Genomic DNA, 23869 nt, shown 5'->3' on the forward strand with positions numbered 1-23869 from the left:
TACATGGTTCACACTTTGCTTGGTCTCCCATGGTGATTACAGCCTGCTGTGGCCCCTGCAGCTCGCTGAGCTCTAATGGAAAGCATTGCAGTAGGCATTCCCTCAGACAGGAATTGTAAGATTGTCTCAAATATAGCCTATCACATGCAGCATGACAATCCTTTTGGGGGAAAGGATAAAAAAACATTGACTCCTCTGCCCCTTTGATTTCTAGGACTCAACAGGATTATCAACAGGCGTGCTAACTGCTGCCACAGCACTTTTTACTCACTTTCATTTATATCCTTCATATTTAATTATGGAAACTCAACTTGCCACACAATACCCTGGAGGACTAATAAATAGTCTATTCATTTTTCACCCCTCAGTGGTGAAGTTTTGGGAGTAGATGATGAAAAGACAGATGGAATAGTTTTGAGGTGCAGATCTTATGCACTCATGTTGCCACACTGTGCTTCAAACAGTAAGCTTTGGGGCATCCACCACCACAATGTTATGTGGGAAATGAGCGCCCTCTACTGTTGGATAAGTGAATTACGGGGGGAATCTGAGAGATAATTGGTCCTTCTGAATCTTCTATTCATTGCATTTGTTACCTACTGTTGTGGCTCATACAGAGTTATAGGAATAAGTGAGATGTATACATATATAGGAGAACATCATACCTAAAAATGCATGATCATTTTACAAAACATATTATAAAATATTAAAAGAATTGCTAAAGATGGAAATACTAAAACTCTAGTAGTACTTTAATTAAATGAGATTTACCTTCCACATCTAGTAAAAACAATATTATTTTTATTTTATTTTTACACACTATTCTTTCATATTCCTCTCAACTACAGTTGAAACACACACTTGAATTCAAGTTTAAGGTGTTTTTGGGGGTGGGGTTTTTTCAAGTGTGCTAGGTGTCTTACATAATTAATGTTCCATATTACCTTACATCCTCACTTCCCTGGATGAGCTATAAACAATGCTTGCTCATTAACTATTCACTGGATTATTTCCAACAGAGAAATTTTTCTGCAGATCCAGAACTAGTGCTGATGCTCAGCCCCAGGCGTCTGATTTCATAGTGGTGAATAAGTCATGTACTGTCTCCAGTGGTAATATTTTTACCCAAAAGAATATCCCCTTACATGTCATCAATGCTTAGTTGGTAAAGCACCTGCATATCAAAGCCAGGCTTGATGGTATTAAGCTGTATATTTACCACATTCTCTCGGTAGAGAAGAGAGCTAAATATCCTGAATTCATGCAGAGTGGAAGCAGAAGCAATAATTGAAAAACAAACATGATTGTTGTCCTAATCCCCCAATTCCCTTTCGTTATAAATTCTGTTCACCCCCTTAATACAGTATATTGGCATTGTCTGGCCCATTTAGTTTTGTTGAGATAAATGCCAAAGAATGTTACGTAGCTATTTATAGGACATTACATAAATGCGCTTTTAACATTATTGCTACTAATTTTTTACTAATGCAGCAAATGCTGTGTGAACAGGGCCAAAACAGTAAAGAAAGAGTCAAATGTGTTTATTTTCACATCACTTTAATCTGTACTGTTATTATTAATAAAGAAAAAGTCCATACACTTTCCAACATACGTTTTTATAAAAAGATTAAAATAGTCCCTTACACTTTTTTACTTGACCTAACTAAATCCAATAGTTTTTTGCCAAGTGCAACATCACGGTGCCTTGCCAATGATGAGGATGCTCATGAGGAAGACCATGATGAAGAAGATCCACATGAAGAATCTGTCCATCACCTTAGCAATCTTCTTCCATTCAGCCCCTTTGGCACAGGTCGCCCTCTGCTCTCGAAAACAGTTAGCAATATATTCTACATTGCGCACCAGCTTGGTGTCAGCACCAGGGAAGCCACTTCCACGGCTGCAGAAAATGCAAGGGCCAAAAGTAACACAGGGGCCTTGAGGTAGAGGCTTTTTGTCATCGGGACAGCAGGGCAGCTTCTGGTCTTCAGGGTAGCAGGGGACCTTCTGGTCTTCTTTAAAGCAGTCACCTGTGGGGATTTTCCCATCAGAGCCCTCATATTTCACTGGTGCAAAGCTTGAGAAGTGACTCCCTTCTTCTCTGGTGATGTGATGCTGGGCCTTCACTCGGGGGTGGTGTTGCAGCTTGGGAGTCTGAGGTCTGGGGTATTTGCGACCCTGCCAATCCTGTTTTGTACTGTGGCTTCCTGGTTTACCATTAGCATGAATATGAGAGTTAAGGTGCTGATGGCGGATGTCCTCCTGGGGGAAGTGGGATGATGATGAAGAGGAGGAGGCAGAAGCGCAGTTCTCGCCCACCTCATAAACAAAGAAAATCTTGGACATGTAGTCAATGATGAGGACTTTTGCCCAGTGGGGGACAGGTTTGGCCTCTGCACCACAGAAATGGATGTTCATGATGAAGATGGTGAGAGATGTGGAGGCTGTGACCATGGTCATAGTGGCAATATAGTACTTTCCTGGGTAACAGATAAGAGAAAAACAGACAGGGGTGAAGGTTGCTCCAACAAAGAAAAACAATGCTTAAATGTTGTCATAATTATTTAACTTTGGTATTGTTCTGTGGAGATTTCACTCAAATATAAAGTCATGTTATTGATGCATGATTGCAAGCCACCTTCTAAAGATGCTATACATATTGACTTTTAACAAATCAATTAACTTTTTTCCTTATTTCGATTTGATCCAGACGATCGTTTTTAGAAGATTGTGTTTAGACCTTAGATTTCCGTACATGAATTACACATTTCTCCTCTTATGCAGGTGCTACTTTTTAGTTTCAACAGAATACTAAAAAAATACTCTTACCTATTAGGGGCACACTCTCAGATGGAGGCATGCTCTCAGCCACCATCAGCTGAAACACAGTGAGAGCCAGAAGAACGGTCACTCCCAGGGAAACCTTCTCCCCGGAGTCTGCTGGCAGGTAGAAACCCAGAGGAGCCAAGAAGGAGATGAGGAAGCAGGGGAGGAGGAGGTTGAAGATGTAGAAGGAGGAGCGGCGCTGCAGGAGCACTGTGTAGGTGATGTCTGGATACGGGTCGGAGCAACAGCCGTACATTATCACATTCTTGGTGGCTGGCATCCCGTGGCACTCCCACTCCACATTTTCCACAAAGTCCGACAGTTCACCGCTGTCCATGGCCATGATGATGTCTACCTGGAATGAGAGTAATGAGTGATTGAGATTAGTATATGAGGCTCACAATCAGCTCCACCCACACACAAATACACACTTGTGTATGACCACAGAAAGATGGCTCTATTTATGAGTCTGAAGGCTCATAGCCTCTCAACTCAGATCTGTCCTATGTTGTTTTTTTCGTGTCCTTTATGATCCAAACCAAATCATGTTACGTGTTCACCAGCATTATGGTCCAATAAAACAAATAGTTTTGTGGCCACCACTTCTGTAATTGCTCACGTGTTGTAAAGCACATTGTGCATCAACAGGGAATGACATGTTCAATATATCCATCCATCCATCCATCTTCTCCCGCTTTTCCGTCAGGGTCGCGGAGGTAACAGCTCCAGCAGAGAGCCCCAAACTTCTCTTTCCCTGGCCACATCAACCAGCTCTGACAATATATATATTTTTTAATTTACTTGCTAGCTTTATTTAGTGATCGTTTACAAACCTGATTGCCATTGTAGGTCCAGGAACCAAAAGTCAGGTTACATTCCTGGCTGTCAAAGGGGAAGTAGGAGACGTCCACCACACAGGAGCTCTTGGTAATGGCAGGAGCATCCCAGGTTATCTCTCCATTGTAACGCAATTTCACATTAGTGTCCATTGGTCCTGAGAAGTCATCATCGGCTCTGGAGGAGGAAAAAAGACTTATTGAATAACGTGTTATTTTGTTTCAATGAAAGTATGCTTTAAAGGATGAGTTACCTGTGTATTACCACATCTTTATACTTTAAAATGAGCCTGCAATAAAACCTTCACTCATTAACAACAGGATATTCAGACTGGTGTCTCAAAAATGACAATTTAGTTCATTCACTAATACATATATTGAAGGGTTTCTTACTGGACTCCATTAGCATGCTAACCAACGGTAAATTCAGTATATATTTCAACAAACATTAAGTGCATTGTAGTACATGATGATGGCCACTTAAATACAGACATTACAATATAATACTTACACTACGTATCCTATAATATAATATGCACAACTGATGTACTGAACTGCCAAACACAATATATAGGCTGTGTAAAGCATGATATGACCTCTGTATGACAGTGGCTGTGCTCATGTCAGATAACACTTTTAAACATACAGTAACTTAAAAAAAAACACCATTTCCTTACAGCATCTTTATAATAGATGCTGATTTCATTTAAATCCTCTGGGCCCTTGAATATTTTTAGTAAGGCTGTGAAAGTGATGCGCTCTGAAGGGTGAATGTGCGTAATCTGTCCTCTTACGGGAATGAGTCTTTTAGCAGTGTCCTTAACCTATTACAATGAGGGTTTGATTTCAAATGTGTGTGTGCGGGTTGTGCATGCTTGTGTGACGTACGGGCATACTTGTTATAGAGCACAAGGTCGGGCCTCCACACAAGGCTGCTGGGGATGTGGATCACCTCCAGTCCATCATAGTCCTCTTTATCCCACTTCAGGTAGGCATCATGCCACGTCTGCCTGATCCACAGGTAGGCAATCAGCACCTGGTTCCTCTCATCCTGTACACACACAGGTAGACAGTCATACAATTGAGAACAGACACACACACTACACACACATACTAGCAGCAGTTAAAAGAGAGATCATCTTGGTGTCCTTGTGAATTTTCTGTTGTTCATTAACTCTGTGTGAGATTTAAGTGGTTCAGATGATCACAACAGCTGAAATCAAGACCAGTCTATCCATATCGGGTGGATGAGCAGAGTTGCTACCTGAAGGAGTGGATGGGGGTAGTTTTGGTATCGTTTAACTGAAGCGATCAATGGAAACCGTAACACTTTGGGTAATAAGACACACACAGCTAATTGTGTATGGTCCCTCTTTTAAAACATGACAAACTACGCACCACAGTGACATCACAATTAGTAAGAGAGCTCTCTTCTCTATTCAAGTACACAAAAACAAACACACACACATAACACAAGTGCTAATTCAACGTGGGCTGACACGGCAATGAACCTGAACAGGAACATGAGCCAGCTGAGTAACAGTAAGTCCGGCCTATACAGTAGGAGGTCTGCCTGTCACTAACACACATACACATTTAGCAACTAATCCTATGGTGACCACTGTCATAGTGATGATAACAAAAAATCGATCCAGCTCTATATTTTTGTGTTTTCAGTCCATGTTCAGTGCATGGTGTTGGTAACAAAAGGGATTACAACTAGGTTGTTTTTATGTAAGCAGGGTTGCAGTGTGACTCACTGATGGTCCAAGAAATATTTTGCTGATGTAATAGTGCTATGATGAGGAATGAGGTTACAAAGTCAAATAAGGCATCAAAACAATATTTAGAAACATCTATTTGTTCTTCGTAAGAATGTTGTGTTGGTGACAGATTCCTCCCCAGATTCCTCTAGTTATAATCAAATATTGGAGAGCTCATTTGCAAAGTTTTCTAACTAAAGTCTGTTGATTGTCAGCTTGTTCTTCTGGTTTAAAGCAATAGGGTTTAATTGATCATTAAAATCTTACCATGATATTTAGTACTATGCACTGTAATGAGCAATGACGAGTTTCGGATCTTGCCGAAGAGCAAGTACCCACCATGTCTTTGATCTGAGAGAGGGTGATCTGTAAGGTGACGTTGAGGGCTCTGTCTGTGTCCTCTACAGGCCGCAGAGCGCTGGAATAATTCTCCATCAGATCGTTCAGGAGCTTGTGAGCATAATGACCCTGAGCCGAGTGGGCGACTGCAGAGAAGAGATTATTGTTATTGCTCAATTTCAGGTTTGACAAAACAACTGTAGTGCTTTTTGTTTTAACTTTTGTATCAATACCTAAATAGAAAAGGAGCCTGCTGTGTAGAACTGTTACCAATATGGAGACCAAAAAAATTTGGTTTAAACAGTACCTTCACATTGTCCCAACTATTCATTTCATTTTCATTTAATCTTCTTTTACTGAGTGCCATCTTTTTTTAGGCGATAAATGCTATACTACATATTGTTTTTATATGAAAACAATGCAATTAACAGGGATAAATCTCAGGCGTTTCTCTTGTAACCAAAGGAAAAGCTTGTGTACAAGTTAGAAATAGCACCATTTCTTAAACAAATAATTCACAATAACACAGAGATCATTTTTCTGCAGGCGGAATTCTGACTCACCTTCAGGAAGCAGCATCGCCAGACAGATTATTGGAATCATCTTGTATTAACACCTCCAAAGAGTAATAAAAGGTGACTGCAACAACAATAATCATCTCCTGACAGGCCTACATGCCGTCCGTTCAACCCCAGTTGAACTCAATTGCAGATAGCAAGGCCCCGTTTCATGAGAGCGTCCTGGCGGTCAGACTGCCTCTTACTGCTTGGCAGGGGAGGCAGCATCTCTGCCGAGACACGGAACAAAACTCCTGCTATCATATAGCAGCAGAAACAGGATGCCTACGAGTCATCGCCTCACCAAACACACTGGGCCTTTAAGCTGTCAATCAAACGCCTGCAGCCAGGTGAGCTGCTGGCCTGCTCCAACAACACAACGTCAACTTTAGGAAGATATGAAGGAGATAAGAGGGGGAAATCAATCACTCAAAAATACAAAACTCATTCAGGTTGGGCTATATTATTATTATTATTATTATTATTGATGTGGAAACAAATAAACAATAACACTAGTCATAATTGTTAACTGTGACAACAGAAGGAGATATTTTCATCACTTGATGCACCTCTGCAAGTTGTCTTTCTACATTAAACGTTGCAACAATTTTTTTTGTATAATTTAACTCATTTAAATTGTCTTTTTTTGCAGTTGAAGTTAAACAGTAAAGTTGCTCTAAAAATAAAACCCACCAGAACAAGAAACTTTTTTTATTGCCAATTGCCATGCCATCTTTCATCTGTAAACTACATGTTTGTCTCATTTGATTTTTTCTGCGTTCCGTCAGGTTTGTACTGACTGATGATATTGTTATGTATTTATTCTGTCAAATGCTTTGTGTAATCACGCCCACATTGCATTTATGTCATTTAGGACTCCCTGAAAAAGAGATGGTACATCTTAAGGGGTTTTTCCTAATAAAAACGTTCATGCGATATATACTCTGTTACATCACAGGCACCATATTTCCCAGTGGCAATACTGTGGCTGTTTGTCTTCCAACATGTCCAAACATCTACGTATATGAATTTAATCTAGCATGGCTATGAAAAAGTGTATGCAGGTAGGTGTGCTCTGGCGAAGTCAGTCTTAAAGATACTTAAAACACTAAATAATGGAACAACTTTATTTATTTGGTGTGCATTTTAAAAGCACAGAGTGGTTTTCATAGCGCCATTAGGTGAGCCGGAAGCATGCTTCTTTTTCTGATCTCAGCCCTGTGTGGAACACTTCTCTCTGCTGTGGCATGCTTGGAGGAGTGCCAGATGCTAGGAGAGATACAACAGCATCCAGTGGAAGGGTACACAATGAGCTTTTGTCACTCAGGATGCCTGAGGTGCACTGCTGTAGTTAAATCCACTGTTAAATAGTCACCAAGGTTTTGAAGGATCAGTACAAGCTGCTGATTAGTTGACAAACACATCACTGGCAGGTTTTCTCCTGTTAGGAGCGAGTTTGCAGGCAGAAATTCTGTGTTCAAATTATTGCCAGGGATTCTTGGAGGCACAACATGCCACCAGGCAGGCCATCTGTTATTGTGCTCAATCCCAGCGTGCCTCACTACAAGCCAGGTGATCTGAGCATTACAATAAGTGCCTATATCACTTCCTTGTTGACAATCCAAACAAACAAGAAATATGCTTATTTAAACCAGGGAACGTATGCAACAACAATGCAATACTACTGTACAGAAAGGAAAATATACATAATGCATTCACTACTTTTTCTGCATGCACATTCTTCATCTAAATTGGCCTTCTTGCTCCATTTTCACTGGCAATGTAATTCCCTGTGGGTTCAATTTCTGTTGGTCTTGTAAAAGTAGTGCCTCAGACTGGTTTTTACTCAAATATATGCACAGCCTAACAAACTTATTATCACACGCTGGATCCTAAACACAAAACAACCTTAAAGTTTCTTCATTTATTTTCAATTTATCAATATTGTAACTGGGGTTAAACTAATAACAAATTGAGTGTCATATGCTGTATGCACATAACATTGTTGTGAGGAAGTTTCTTGTTGTCTGATTAGTTATTATTCCCTAGGGGGGAAATTATTCCATTTGAGAAATATCACAGAGCTCAGCAAAGACATGTCACAGAAAGGACAGAGTGCGGATTAATTTACACAGACTTTAATATCTTTATTTACAGATGAATCATTTTGACATATTTATCTGTTGGCGTAGTTAAGATGATGCAATATTTTTCAGATTCATTTTGAACTATTTCCATACAGACTTGTGACAGGTCGTGTTACTGCTGTTTCTTTTGTTTTCTTTCAGTTTAAAAACAAGAATTCAAATGTATTCCTGCAGGAGGCCAAAACCAATAAAAGTTTTTAAAAAATGAAGGGGAAAAGGGACAGGTGGAATAAGTCAGGTCAAGAAATAGATGTGGGGATGGAAGCTGGGGTTTGCTGCAGGAGCTTCGGGTTTGTCAAACAGGGAGAAACCGTGGTCTGGCTACTGTGTGTGAACACCTCAGTGACACTTTATGAGCTGTTTTGCAAAACAGGGAATAAGCCTCATCCTTCAGTGTGTCTGTACAACTTCATGTTTGCTACCTGGTGTACTCACTTTCCCAAAATGTATTTGAAATGTGAGTGAAGGGTTTGTGTAAGGAGTGAGTAAAGGTAGTGATGTTAGACACATCGCAAACAAAGATGTTATGTAGTAGGACTCATTCCCCGTTTAGAAAAACAAGCTGTAACTGTGTAAAAAATCCCAAGCGGGTGGAAAAAGAGCCTCCTTGAATGGCTTAACTTGCTCCTAAAAATGTTTTCATTAGTGAAATTAAATGCACTGCATAGGCAAGGCTAAGCCGCTGACAGCCACTTCTTGGACACAGCCAGACATGCCGCGAGAGTGGCAGGCGTGGGCGGGGTCTTAAGTCTGGCATTTCACTTCAAGAGGGGATGAAGATGTGTCTGAAGTTCTGATTGTATCGGAATGTCAAATAAACTTAAAGAAACCAGAGCGACTGATTGGAGAGTGAGGTACAGCAAGAGTGATGAGCATGGAGGACAGATGCCAAACAGTTGGGGGGCGGGGGTACAGGATAGGGAAGGAGTAGAGTTGAGGAGTCCACAGTGAAAAAAAAGAGGTCAACAGGGAAAAACACGCCTTCAGACAGCGGGAATTTGGAGGAGAGAGGGTGTAAATGTGTGAGGAGGGGGATAGTGATAAAGAGGAAGATGAAGAGGGTATCAAGATTCAGTTACTGAGCAGGAGCTCTGTCGCTGTCTCCACGTCCCAGGACTTCGACGACAACGCCACTATTACTGCATTCTGGGAAGAGAAACAGAAACCATTCAGAAACACAGTTTTATTCTGCAGCAGAGTTCAGTCGTGCAACGCACAGTAGGGGGAAACACAGTTCAAGAGATACTTACTTTTTCAAAGCCCATGGCACAGAGTTTGTCTATTTTGCGCGTGTACTCCGGACTTGAGACGGGAGCGCCTGCATAGACATGAGACCAGAGCCTCGCTGTCTGTTTGAACATCTCTGGGTTCTGCTTGTACTGCATGAAGAAAAAAATGGTTTAAAAAAAAGGTTGAATGTTTCTTTTAAAGGAGCTCAGCATATCATCATCAGACACTGGCACATTGGGCTTTTATACTCAGTATAAATCTCCCAGCACAAATTCGCATACGGGAAGAGCAGTGCACTTATGATCCATCTTTACTATTTCGTATGCCTGTCTCAGATTGCAGATTGCCAATAAAATAATTGTGAAGCTGCTGAGACATTCAGAGCCAGAGGAACAATAGGAGCTGCAGTCTGCCAGACGGACGTTTCTGCCCAGCAGTCTGTTTCCATGCTGCGTTTAAAAAGTAATGCAGGTGTAGATTGTCATTATCATAAACTATTACAATATAGAGTTTACACTCCTATCTAATAAACAAATAAAACGGGACTCAGCATAGCTTGTTAAGAAGGGGTTATGCAGTACAACAGTTTGAAAAAACTAGTAGTGTTGTGAGATCTATCTTATCTAACATAATTTCCCTCCTTCGTGTTTCATTGGGATGTGGGCAGATTAGCAATAGATGACTGTTACTACACGAAACAAGGATTAGTGAAAGTTTGTAGGTGTTGGATGGAGTAAGAAAATCAGGGGGGGTGCCAACAGCTGACTGCCTACACATGATATTTCACAACAGTTTCACTGTACTAGCAGTAGCACTGCATATTGCTTAACCTGTAACACAGAATCAGTGTGCAGCACAGAAAGAAGAAGAATGCATCCACTTATTTACAGTAAGGTGATTTAAGGTAATAATCCAGGATCATACAGAAGTGAGCACCAAATAAATATGAACAAACCAACCTACACCACAACTAACATCAGAGTGACACATTTCAAAACACATAACACCATCAAAATGAAGCAACTGTTCCTGATAGGCAGAGATGTGTGAGGTGAATATCATGAACAACGTCTTGGATTAAAAAATGGCCTTGGACAGACTTGTTTTTTAAAATGTACGTTTAGCTAGAATAGTCCAAAACAGGACAGCTCTCTAAGGTCCTGACACACGAGTCATGATATGCACATCAACACATCATAATATGCTGAGTAATCTTGTTGTTTTAAGTTAGGAACGAAAATACTCACTGTAATTGAAGTCTCTACAAGGAGAATATATTGAGCTATATCAAATACACAGTACATGTATCACACAAAAACAAAAACACACCCACCTGATTGGCTACCACTGCGTCCTGTGGATCATCTGGTTCTGCAGCTGCCAATAAGGCTTGTAGTGACAGGAGGACCGTCCTCAGTGTCATAGCTGCTGCCCTGGAAGAATATACAGGAGACCGTTTAGTGCAAATTAATGACAACTTTCCTCATGGCAACCAACAGATGTTCCATTACTTCATAAGAAGGATGAAAGACTATTTTCAACACTCATCATGAAAGTGGACAAGCTAGTTAAAATACAGGGTTTGAAAACAAGGATTGCCACATTAGGCCTATAAATCTATAATCACTTGCGTAATCAGGATTGTGATAAAAATGAATGAATCACATATTTTTTCACAGAGATTATGATACAAGTAGACAATGAATGAGCCTCCTCCTTGTTAATGTTTATATTTTTACAGGTAATGTCTCGCAAAATAGTGGTGACACGTCAAATCGAAAGTTTATGAGCCAAAGAGCAAGTGAGCATTCAATTATTCTGGAAACAGAAGTTTAGTAGCGTGAAAAAAGAGGATTTAAGCAGAACTCCAGATTAATTTACTAAAATAAGTAAGATTGATTGAATATTTAACATAAACGTGGACTTTAGCCTTTGTTTTTATTTGATAACCAACAAATAAATATAGGGGCAATTCTAAACTGACTTCTGTAAAGTAGATTTCTGACCAAAGAAATACTAGCATTAAATCCAAAAATACATTTGATTCAAGTGTGCCAGAAAACGCTTTAGGGATGAACAACTAATTATTTTTCTCACTCACTGCCTATTGGGGCTTTGTACAGCTTTAAAGGTATAATAATTATGGAGATAATTGCGTTGGCATCCAACAACAACTTAACAGGTTGGACATTTTTACAGTATCTTCGAAATTGTTAGGACTTTGTGAGGGAAATTTTACAAGACCGAAAAGGCATAGCATGACGGATGTGTGATGAAGAACGTTAGGAATGCTGGCGCACATTCACTCACCACTGGTCTTTGAGAATGTCCAGACATATTGCACCTGTGACTGAGCTGATGTTGGGATGCCAGATCTTTGTGATAAACCGCACCTGAGAGATAAAATTGGAAACAGGATGAGGAAAATAATTTGTGAATAAGCCAGGTTAGTAGAAAACTTCTAAAGCCAATGCTCTCAATGAAAAAGAGTTGTTATCAGTAAAAGGAATAGTAAAAAGTCCATACCTTGGGTGGATTGAATGGATACGTCTCTGGAATTTTAATTTCTAGTTGATATCTACCCCCTGGAAGAAATGACAATCAATCATTTAACAATCAAGACTATTTCAAGCATGCGTTAAAGGAAACGGTTGAAATGCAAATTCCTTTAGTTTAACATCATTGAGGAGAAAATCCACATGAGTTTAGTTGGCGAGGCCATCCAAAAAGTAAAGTGACTGTCAGTGACAACCTGATGCCACAAGTTAGCAACAGTATGAATGAGCCCCTCACCTTCATATGGCGTGTCAGGGGGCCCTGCTATCTCCCCTTTAAGTTCTGTGAAGTTCTCATCCACCAGGTCCACCTTTATCTGGTTTTTGCTCGTCTGAAAGAGTTAAAAGACAAAACAAATAGGTTATTACAACTTGAGCAGACAGCGAGGCAGACTGCAGAGTGTTCAGCTAGCTGGCTGTCAAACTCAAACCTGCCTATGCAGCAAAAGTTGACACCCCCCGCAGCATAAGCCAAAGTTGACCTCCACCTGTTGCACACATCTTACTGATCAAGATAGATAATACGCCCTCTCACGAACGTGGAGATGAGTCTAAGCAGAGCCAAGAGACATATGTGGGAGTTTAGCCCTGCACGCGGATCACAGAAACCTATCGTTGCTAACACAGCTAGCTCCGTTACTATGGGAGGCAGGATAAGCTAGTCTGTTAGCAATATGAACTCAAAACTCTAATATTAATGCGTCCATAGCCCGATAACATGCTTGCTAACAACAGTCGCGTCACTGGCGTTAACTTCACCACAGTGGCATATTAACAGCTAGTGCTAGTGGCCATTTGTGAATCTGCCGTGTTTGGTACAGTTAGCTCAGGCTAGCAGTTCGGAGATCAGAAAGCTGACAGCCAGCGACGCGTCACTTACACACAGAAACCCAGTCAGAGAAATACACAAATCAAGCGGTAACATCTACTGACGAGTGTGGCAACCTACCTCTTCGCTTTTGAGCACCTCCTTGAATTCACGTTTTATCCTCTGAACTGCGATGTTGGCCATGGTTCCCCGTGTTCCCGTCCGGTTGGGGCCTCGCCGCCGTTAGCTCTCCGCTGGTTCTCCTACAGCAGCTCCTCTCCAGATACCACCACAGAAATAATACCTGCTGCTGATGCGACGTTAGTCCCGGTTATCAATGTGCTGCTGTTATTCGTTTAAATAGCTCAACATTTATCCAGCATCTCTCAAATGTATAACTACACAATGGCTGGTTGTACTGAAAACATTTTAATACCAAACTGCATGCAGTCAGGAGGAGAGAGGGTCATGTGATCTGTATTGCCATCCTGAACGCCTTCTCCTATTGGTCGATCTGTTGATGAGGAATAATTTATCATTAATAATATTGTTGTTTTTATTATTTAGATTCATGCCTTTTATGGTTGAATTCACCGTATTAGACTTTGGAATGCTTATGAGAATGATATGTGGTGCAAAACAACATATGCAATTGTTATTATACAAACAATAATTATGGTTTATGTAACATATAGCAGTTTATGTAACGTCACGATTTTAAACCTTTATCAGGGAAATGTCAGATCCATGAATCTAAATTCGTTAGTTAACTGTCATTTTGCCCTTGACCGTTTATATATAGTTTACAGCTTTATATCACTGTCAATGTGTATGTATTTTAGTTCTGTACTATTTTCTACTTGAGATGTTTCCATTTCATGTTTATGTTTGTTTATATTCTACTCTTTTTCATTTTCACATTAAGTGCAATTCCTTGTTTACAAACTGCTGTGACGAAAACATTTCCCAAATTGTAGTAATTCGTATCTTATCTTATCTTGCATTCCTTAACTGAACCCTATATATTATAGGTCTTCATTTAAATTGAATGTTATTTTCATTCTCTTACATTTATAGCAAATAATAAAGTAATGTTAGTTGAAATGATAACCGTTTGTTACATCTGAGAATTCTGTCCCCAAAGTTATTTTCTTTTCTATTGTTATTCTTTATTACCATCTGATAACGTTTTTTTTTCTTTTATTTATTAATTAAAATAATCGGACTGATTGCTAAAATTTAAAAACTATAATTATTTGATTATTTAAAACCATAGATGATCATAGGATGATATATTGTTGTAAAAACAATGACTTTGAAGATCAAATTTCAATGCGAAATAGTCACCTGTGGATCAGATTCGTTGGACAAAAACAAAACATGAAAATACTCTTAACCTATTTTATTTTACCTATTTTTAACCCAAGACAGACCCGTGTTTCAAATGGTCAGCGCTACAAACTGTGACACTAGGGGGCGTCATTGTCCTGTGGAGATTTACACAGTGTGCTTCACACAGTAAATATCATGCTTGGTGTTTGAATAAATTGGATACCAATTGTAAATCGTTTTTAAAAACTTGGTCCTAAAAAGATTCATTTAAAATAATTTATTTGAGTCCATTCTAGTTTGATCTACACAATATAATCATCACTGACTCCAAAAGAATACTTGTTCAGAAATGCATGTTCTTCCCCTTTGAAGAAAACTATGAAACATGTGAGCCATTGAGAGTCTTCAGCATTGAGTAAATGTAACTCATTTAACATATAAAACAAATAAAGTGTTTCCCAATTTTCATAACCAATCAAACTCCATATTAACCCTGTGTCTGACAGTATTTGTCGGTAAACTGATCACACATTTGTCCCAAACACAAACATAATTGCTACAGTATCATTTTTCTTCTCTGTCAATGAGCTGCACATATTTTGTCTGCTACACATTAGAGAAACATTGTTTCTACAGTTAGCACTTCAGATGTGGACACAAGCATACAGGGACTCCTTCCCTTTTTCTCCTCCTTTTCACCCCTCTCCCCCTGACTTTTGTCTGGTTCGTCTTTGTGTGGATTACAAAGATGACCAGTGTTGCCAACATAACAGCCGTTATTAGGATGCAACCTCCGAAGACCAATATTGCTTTGTTCTTGAACATCCATGCACATACTGAGCAAGGTTCATAAAGCTCGCTTAACCTGCAGGTCTGCATGGTTTCATCCTCAGGGAAACCGCCAAGAGTGATGATTTTGTTGTACACAGCGATGGAGGCTTTGGCCTTGGATTTGTGGTCGGTGGAGGTAAAGAGGCCAAACTGTGGGGCATGTCCATCTTGCAGTTTCCAAACGTAGAAGCCCTGCAGATTGACTTTGTCTAATTGGCGAGCTAGAGACAAATAATAACAGAGAAAAGTTAGATCAGAAACCCTCATCAAATGTCCAATTCTTCCTCTTGGAGCTATATAGTTACCCAAATAAAAAAAACAAACAACCAAATGTATGTATGCAAATGCATGTAAGAGAACATCACAATCAGTTGACCAGTTACTTAATACAACCCCTTAGGTGCTGGACTTAATACAATGTTTAGACACTTTCATTAAAACTGTACTTATCCAGGAGATTCCGATTCTGATTAATAACAACAATAAATGATCATGTATTATTACAGAATTTGACCCTATGGTGAAATTCAGAAGCATATATTGTTAAAATGATGGTTTTCCTTGCCTTAAATAAGTACAATAAAGTAAGAGCAGGTTGATTTGATGATAACACTTTTGTGACCCAAGGGCCATAAAGGGCACAGTGCGAACAAAACACTGATCAACACTGTCGCCTATAATGTGTTTCTCTCCCCTCCTCCCTCTGTTTATGATCATCATGGTTTCTCATTACATACTGCTTTTATAGTAGGGAGCGATATGGTCATAAAATATATATTGCCTGTGGATCTTTGCCTCTATCGAAACATCCTGAATACACAGGAGGTCAATTTTGTTGCTCATGAAACATGATTACGCAAAACATTCTGTATCAAAGAGGAACATTACAAATGGACATGTAAGATCTGAAATGCATGTCCCACCTTTTAAGGCCTCTTGCAGATAACTCCTGAGAAAGTGTTGCCTAAGTTTGTCCTCCACAGGAGCCTGGTCATCGACCCCACTTGCTGTGACAATGATTGGCAGAGCACCTCCATATCTCTGGCTCACCCAGTTCAGGAGCTTCCGCAGACCCCAGGGTACAACAGCCTGCCCCAGACTTGAGGACGACCAGGTGGGATCAGTTAGGATGAGACAGCCATGATCAGGGGCTTCTTTCTGCTGAGAATTGCTTTGTGTTCGGGGATATGGAGAAACCAAACGAGTGGTAAAATGGTTCAGTGCGATGAAACTCAATGATCCTCTCAGCTCCTCCCTCTCAGCCTTAGTAAAACTTGAAAGAGGGGATCCGGGGTGGCCCATTACTCGAGCTCTCTCCTTCAGGTATGCCTTCATTTCTTGTGGGTAGTCTACATTGCTATGTTTCTCCTCATAGCTAGTCCCAAGTAACGGGTCTAAGAAGCGACCAAGTTCAAACAAAAGGAATCTCTGAGCTGCAGCTGTGTGTGAGTCCAGGAAGGGGTTAGCAGGTTTGGCCCAGTCGGCATGCAATGCGAGTGATACCAGAGCTCTCTGTTGACTAAAGTGTTCCCTCTCATACAGCCGCCAAGCTTTTGCGTGAGCCAGAAGAAGGTTATGAGCTGCCTGATGCTTCTCTTTCCCACTGAAATAAAAATCTACCAGTCTGTTTGGCTCATTAATGGTGATCCAGTAAGTAACCCAGGAACCAAGCTGCTGGTAGCACAGTCCTGCATATTTTTGAAAGGCGTCCACTGTGCTGTAGTTTAACCAACCACCAGATGCATGTAGCGGCCCAGGAATGCCCAGGTTTGGAGCTCTGTGTGTGGGGTAGTAGAGAATCACGACAGGCTTCAGGTTCAGCTTCTTGAGCTCGGTCAAGACACATCGGTAGTACCTTAAAGATACAATAACATAAAAGGATTATAGAACCAGCAGTGAATGTGCGATGACAGAAAGAAAGACTGAGTCAAATGTTTTCTTAACACGTATCTGAATCCGGCTAAAATTAATGCTGTATAGTTTTGAATTGAATTGCATTTGGGACTAATAGAATGTGGCTGCATTTTGGAAAACTTTTAATTGTTTTGTTTCTACCTCAAAGCCTCAGTGTTCACATTGGAGAGGTCTCCCTGGGGTAACAGCAGAGACCAGTTTAGGGCAAAGCGGTAGTGAGATGCCCCGGTGGATGCAAACAGACGGAGATGACCCCAAATAGCCAAGTAGTCAGTGCACTGGGCCCGCCTGTTGTGCATCTTCATCCCCGGGACTGGACGCAGCGATCCATCCCCTGTCACGTTCCAGCTGTACACTTGGGGGTCAGTGAATTGTGGTGAGAAAGGGTAGGAGTGGACCTACAGACACAGACAAGACAGAAAATGATGATGGAGTAAATATAGCATTTATAAGCATTTAAATTGCACAAAAAACACTGTACTGTCTATTCAGATTCTCTCTCTTCTTACCTGTAAAGTGGAGTCAGCAATACCCCAGTGAAATTCGCAGGGGAAACGACCTTTGATATCGTTGGCGGTTTCATCACTTGGGAAACCATTTGCAGAGATGACACGCCTGTAGTACTGAGCGGAGGTCTTGGGGGTCCTTGGTCTGTTTGATTGACTGAAGTCGATGTAGAAAAGACCTCGCCTAACACTAAAGCCATAATTCCACTCAAATCCATCCACCAGTGACCAAGCGGAGTATCCAATCACTTGCACAGCATCAAGCTTGATGGCTGCAAAAGAAAAAAGTTTTCAAATTAGGAACGATTCCTTTTTTCTGACCTAGTTAAGTTTATTGTAGTCTTTTTCAACTTTTACAACTCAAATATGCATTTATAAATACACTAAATTATACAAAAATTACTTTTGAAATGTATACAATGAAAATTACGGAAACAAAATATATGTATATTTTAGATGTTATATTCCCACAATAACCCAAACAAACATTGTTATACACACTAGTGTATACCCCAGTTTTATTTCTGTAAAAAAACATGTAGCCTATTGTAACATACTGACTCACTTTTAATTGGAACAACCTCTTATTTAATGAATAAATTGTGCAGTCCACCAATTCTGTTAATTTGAGAGCATGTGGTTTATTAAGATGTTGGTTAGTTCATGATCATCATCCTCATTACAGTGTTTTTCATTATGTCCTTCTTCTTCTCTTACCCTGTAGGACCTGGTTGATAAACCTCTTGGTAAGGTAAATGACCACTGTGTCCTCCTTTCCCACACTGGCTTCAGTAAACCAGCCCCCCTCAGTCACCAGCACTGACGGGTCCCCATACTCCAGCTTTATCCAGCCCAGAATGCGCCTCAGGTCCGGGGTCACAGTCTGCCCGTACTGGACCACGCTCCGGCCCAGACGGAGGTTATTCGGCCCAAAGGACAGAGCAAAGAAGTCCGCTGTTCTCTGCACCCAGAGCTTCTCCTCAGGGGAGAATCTGGGCAAGAGAGCCCCATACTTGATTTTTAAAGAGAGTGGGTAGTCCCCATCACCGAAGATGGGGTTGGCAAACCAGCCAAGTACAGCCTCTATTGATTGCTGGCAGAGCTCAACGTTAGCAGCTGTGGCTGCGCCTCTTTGAGGCTCTACCCAGTGGGATCCCAAAACGATGGATACTTTACCCTTCTGAGCTGGACGGAAGTGGGTGTTGTAGGTGTGCCAGGCTTTTGCGTGTGCCTGCAAAACATAGCAGCCACGTTATTGTTTTGGAATGTTACGTAGTAAACATAGTCACAATAGTACAATAAGCCTTTTTCCAAAGAAAACATGTGATATTCTACAGCACAAAAAACACAGATACAAATCATTTATAAGGTCTGAATTTATTCAGCTATTAAAACACTGCAAACTCTCGCAGAGCAGCTCCCTCACACCTGACTGTTATTTTATGACAGAACATTTTCATAAAATATCATTCTTATTAATACAACACTGTAAATGGAGTATTAGTTGATCAAACAATAATCCCGTTACTCTTGCTTGATTTGGACTACTTTCAAGTACATTTCTAGGTTTTATATCGTTTCTTGAGATGTTTTGTTAACTAAGAGATAAATAAGCAGCAACTAAATGGGATTTGCTCGTGCCATCTGCGTGTCGCTCACTATTCACATACCATCTGTGCTAGTTTGCATAATTATTAATGAAGCATATCTCCATGACTTCCTGTCACACAGTGTTTCGCTACAGCTCAGAAGTGCTGATGTTGTGGACTTTGACCTCCATATCTTTTAAGTGTCCTGTTTACTGATCCCAAATCTGTCAAAATTAAATATAACTGGTCATCAAGGAGATAAAATAAAACAAAGCGATTGCTAAATACCACTTTTTAATTTCCAGTACTGCATTCATCAGATCATTTATTGATACAATAAATTACCTTTTTTCCTCTCTTGAACAACTAAGCTGTTATAAATACATTTGTATGGATGCACTTTGCTTACCAACAAAAAAATGACATGCACAAACTGCAAATGTATTTTTACATGTATTTTAATGTCTTGTAATTGCATTGTTGAGAAACCTGTGACCCAAGTTTTTCATTCATTACATAACAACACCGTTGTTGTGTATATGATATAACATTAAACCTTCTGAATCTTTTGAAAATGTGTTATGCTATGAATCTTATTGGATTATACTTTTATTTTTAGCCCTGATATCCAATCCAGAGATTTTGGCCAGAATTGAATACCTTAAAAAAGTGAGCATCGTAGCTTTGCTCTTTGCTCCACCAGTTATAAATTTGAGTGCAATAAATCCCACTTCATTGTCATACACTGTTGAATTTGATTCAAACAAAAGAGCACTAAAGCAGCCTTTGCTTGCGTCACAATGTTGTGTGTTCAGGATGCAAACATTCCTTGACCATCATAAACTGATAACGCTGCTGCAGAGGCTCAATGTTTATATCAGTTCATATCATGGGAATGAGTGCAGAGCATATTAAACTACAGGCTCACAATAGGTCAATTAAGCCGATCTGACTTACCCTGATTAGATTGTGGGCCACAGTGAGAGAGCCAGCAGGTCCGCCTGTTTCTCCGGGAGCGTGCAAGCCTGTTCCATACCCCTGCACAGCCACCAGGTATGGGTTATGCATTGTGAGCCAGTACCTGACGCGGCTCCCAAATGCATGGAAACAAAAGGCAGCATACTGCTCAAACAGTCCCACCAGGGTGTCATTTTTCCAGCCCCCATAGAGCTCCTGCAGGAGTTGTGGCAGGTCCCAGTGGTAAAGGGTGATGATGGGCTCAATTTTCTTTTCCAGGAGCCTCTCTATGAGACGGTTGTAGTGCTCCACAGCAGCTGGGTTGGGCAGACCTGTGGCATTCCCATCAGGAAAGAGTCTGGGCCAGGAGAGGGAGAAGGAGTATGATGTTACACCTAAATACTTCAGCGCCTCTACATCTTCTTCCCAGCGAGCATAGCTGTCACTAGCCACATCGGCCGTCTCTGTTGATAAATTATTTCTGACAGTGGTGTGGATGTAATGATCCCAGATGGATGGGCCTTTCCCCTCCTTATCCCAGGCTCCCTCTGTCTGGAAGGCAGACGTCCCCGAACCCCAAAGGAATCCTGAAGGGAAGGTGTCATGAAAGAAAGACTGGTTGAAGTGGTCCGTGTTGGCCTGCTTCCAAATCTTCTTGCCCTCCCCGAGAAAACAGGTGGCCTTGTTGCAGGCACACACCAGCAACAGAAGGGAGAGTAAGAGGCACTTTCGTGTGGGAGGAGAAGGATGGTTCAGCATATTGAAGGACTCTTGTTTCAGAAACACCCATGAAGAAAGGTGCTGCTCCCAGTCAAAGCAATGGTTCTGCTCAGTATCATAAATCCTCTTGAGAAAGACAAGAGAGCCATAATTGTGGAGGAGCGAAAAGACTGATCACAGCCAGGAGAGAATAACATCTGAAACATCGTGGTGCTGTATTATCCATCCGACAACCTGCTCAGACTTCCTTATCTCTCCCTTGGTGTACTTGTGCTCCCACTCAGCCCCTCCCTACTACATAATGTCCACACAATAATCAAAGGTTGAGTCATATCCACACATATACTCGTGTTAACTAACGGCAAAGGCTTTTTTCCTCCACTTCTGAAAAAGCATTTCACATCAAATAAAGAAAATTGCATTTAAAAAGAGAGAACTAACACTTCTCACAGAAGACGGTATTACTGAGTTTTCCCTGAGGACACACATCTCCACACAGCTCCTAACACACTGTTGATTGTTGTAAAAAGAAATGTGTCAATAATTAGCTTGTACTCTGATCCTAGCACCATAACTAAGAAGTATAGTTCACATTGTAGTCGCATGTTTCCAGTAAGCATACATATTTTGTTTGGACATCTTTAACTTAGGTTTCCAGTACTGAAACGTAACACATTTCCCATATGAGTTAATGGATTTCAATCAGTGACATTTATCAAAAAACAAGCAAGGATAATGCAGCCTGGAAATGAAAACAAACAAACCCGCTCTTCTCTTTCGTCTTATGGCCAGAAGCTGCTAAGCACCCCCACATTGATCTTCCAAGATTTGATCAAGCTAAGCCAGGTGAGAACAGTGGCATACACTCAAATGATCTTATTCAATTTAGCTCCACTTGCTGTATGAGTAACAGTCACTGACCTAAGGAAGCAAGACTGCTGCCAGACTAAAAACATTGCTGGGAAGTGTGTGTTTGTGTGACTGTCCCATCTGTCTGTACACAGGTGTGTCCTTAATAAAGCCACCAAATCACAATAACACCAAAAGCCCCATCCTCATCCTTCTTCATTAAAGGTTATGTGTGTAGAGTAAACAGTGTAGTTGCCCGGGATACACGTTGCTTCAAGGCACTAGTGGGAGAAGCTAATTGAGTTGAAATGGTCATTTACCGCATAGGCTGACCTCAGTGTGGTCGCTGTAATACTAAAGAAAAGACGCCCAAGAAGACTGAGGGGAATTTCAAAGTCATGCATACCCCGTATACAGCAGAACATATTAGAGACATACACGTTACATAGTAAAGATAATTGATTTATAGAAGTATAGTATGATTGTGGAAAGCTGTGTCTTTATTTTGCTTTGGTTTTTAATTATTGATCTTTCATTTTTTTTTCTATCAGTGCTGTTGGTTTTATTTATTATTGCGAAATAATTGTTATAATATTGTAATTCTCAATCTTGCAAAACTGTTTCTACTGTTGTGTTTTTATTTTTTGTCAGTTTTGTTTTAATCTTTCTACTTGGGGCGGCATGTTGTTATGAAAGGTGCTACATAACCAAAGTTAAGTGACAGAGCTTGTGTTTTTTCTAAAAAGGAATAAAACCAAGTGTATTTTACAGTGGGGCAAAAAAGTATTTAGTCAGCCACCAATTGTGCAAGTTCTCACATTTAAAAAGATGAGAGAGGCCTGTAATTTTTATCATAGGTATACCTCAACTATGAGAGACAGAATGAGAAAAAAAAAAATCCAGGAAATCACATTGTAGGATTTTTAAAGAATTTATTTTCAAATGATTGTGGAAAATAAGTATTTGGTCAATAACAAAAGTTCATCTCAATACTTTGTTATATACCCTTTGTTGGCAATGACAGAGGTCAAACGTTTTCTGTAAGTCTTCACAAGGTTTTCACACACTGTTGCTGGTATTTTGGCCCATTCCTCCATGCAGATCTCCTCTAAAGCAGTGATGTTTTGGGGCTGTCGCTGGGCAACACAGACTTTCAACTCCCTCCAAAGATTTTCTATGGGGTTGAGATCTGGAGACTGGCTAGGCCACTCCAGGACCTTGAAATGCTTCTTACGAAGCCACTCCTTCGTTGCCCTGGCGGTGTGTTTGGGATCATTGTCATGCTGAAAGACCCAGCCACGCTTCATCTTCAGTGCCCTTGCTGATGGAAGGAGGTTTTCACTCAAAATCTCACGATACATGGCCCCATTCATTCTTTCCTTTACACGGATCAGTCGTCCTGGTCCCTTTGCAGAAAAACAGCCCCAAAGCATGATGTTTCCACCCCCATGCTTCACAGTAGGTATGGTGTTCTTTGGATGCAACTCTGCATTCTTTCTCCTCCAAACACGACGAGTTGAGTTTTTACCAAAAAGTTCTATTTGGGTTTCATCTGACCATATGACATTCTCCCAATCCTCTTCTGGATCATCCAAATGCCCTCTAGCAAACTTCAGACGGGCCTGGACATGTACTGGCTTAAGCAGGGGGACACGTCTGGAACTGCAGGATTTAAGTCCCTGGCGGCATAGTGTGTTACTGATGGTAGCCTCTGTTACTTTGGTCCCAGCTCTCTGCAGGTCATTCACTAGGTCCCCCCGTGTGGTTCTGGGATTTTTGCTCACCGTTCTTGTGATCATTTTGACCCCACGGGGTGAGATCTTGCGTGGAGCCCCAGATCGAGGGAGATTAGCAGTGGTCTTGTATGTCTTCCATTTTCTAATAATTGCTCCCACAGTTGATTTCTTCACACCAAGCTGCTTACCTATTGCAGATTCAGTTTTCCCAGCCTGGTGCAGGTCTACAATTTTGTCTCTGGTCTCCTTTGACAGCTCTTTGGTCTTGGCCATAGTGGAGTTTGGAGTATGACTGTTTGAGGTTGTGGACAGGTGTCTTTTATACTGATAACGAGTTCAAAAAGGTGCCATTAATACAGGTAACGAGTGGAGGA

General features: G+C 40.7%; 3 protein-coding genes across 3 annotated transcripts; all 3 read right to left on the reverse strand.

Moving 5' to 3' along the window:
* Window positions 1-1641: 1641 nt before the first annotated feature.
* On the reverse strand, window positions 1642-6448 carry LOC134860104 (neuronal acetylcholine receptor subunit alpha-9-II). The gene is made up of 6 exons (XM_063876944.1): window positions 6328-6448; window positions 5765-5910; window positions 4559-4713; window positions 3660-3840; window positions 2830-3181; window positions 1642-2480 (listed from the first exon to the last, which is right to left on the reverse strand). Exons 1-6 carry the CDS (start codon window positions 6365-6367, stop codon window positions 1696-1698), a joined length of 1659 nt encoding a protein of 552 aa, XP_063733014.1. The 5' UTR covers window positions 6368-6448; the 3' UTR covers window positions 1642-1695.
* Window positions 6449-8443: 1995 nt separating this feature from the next.
* ube2ka (ubiquitin-conjugating enzyme E2Ka (UBC1 homolog, yeast)) lies at window positions 8444-13555 on the reverse strand. Its single transcript, XM_063876945.1, has 7 exons — window positions 13203-13555; window positions 12492-12585; window positions 12225-12283; window positions 12009-12091; window positions 11032-11131; window positions 9719-9847; window positions 8444-9614 (listed from the first exon to the last, which is right to left on the reverse strand). Exons 1-7 carry the CDS (start codon window positions 13263-13265, stop codon window positions 9540-9542), a joined length of 603 nt encoding a protein of 200 aa, XP_063733015.1. The 5' UTR covers window positions 13266-13555; the 3' UTR covers window positions 8444-9539.
* A 1100-nt stretch (window positions 13556-14655) lies between these two features.
* On the reverse strand, window positions 14656-21265 carry klb (klotho beta). Its single transcript, XM_063875675.1, has 6 exons — window positions 20191-21265; window positions 18362-18875; window positions 17648-17916; window positions 17280-17536; window positions 16148-17079; window positions 14656-15445 (listed from the first exon to the last, which is right to left on the reverse strand). The coding sequence occupies exons 1-6, from the start codon at window positions 20947-20949 to the stop codon at window positions 15030-15032; spliced, it is 3147 nt and encodes a 1048-aa protein (XP_063731745.1). The 5' UTR covers window positions 20950-21265; the 3' UTR covers window positions 14656-15029.
* Between the last annotated feature and the right edge of the window lie 2604 nt (window positions 21266-23869).

This window comes from Eleginops maclovinus, chromosome 23, assembly GCF_036324505.1.
Source record: "Eleginops maclovinus isolate JMC-PN-2008 ecotype Puerto Natales chromosome 23, JC_Emac_rtc_rv5, whole genome shotgun sequence".
Lineage (NCBI taxonomy): Eukaryota > Metazoa > Chordata > Actinopteri > Perciformes > Eleginopidae > Eleginops > Eleginops maclovinus.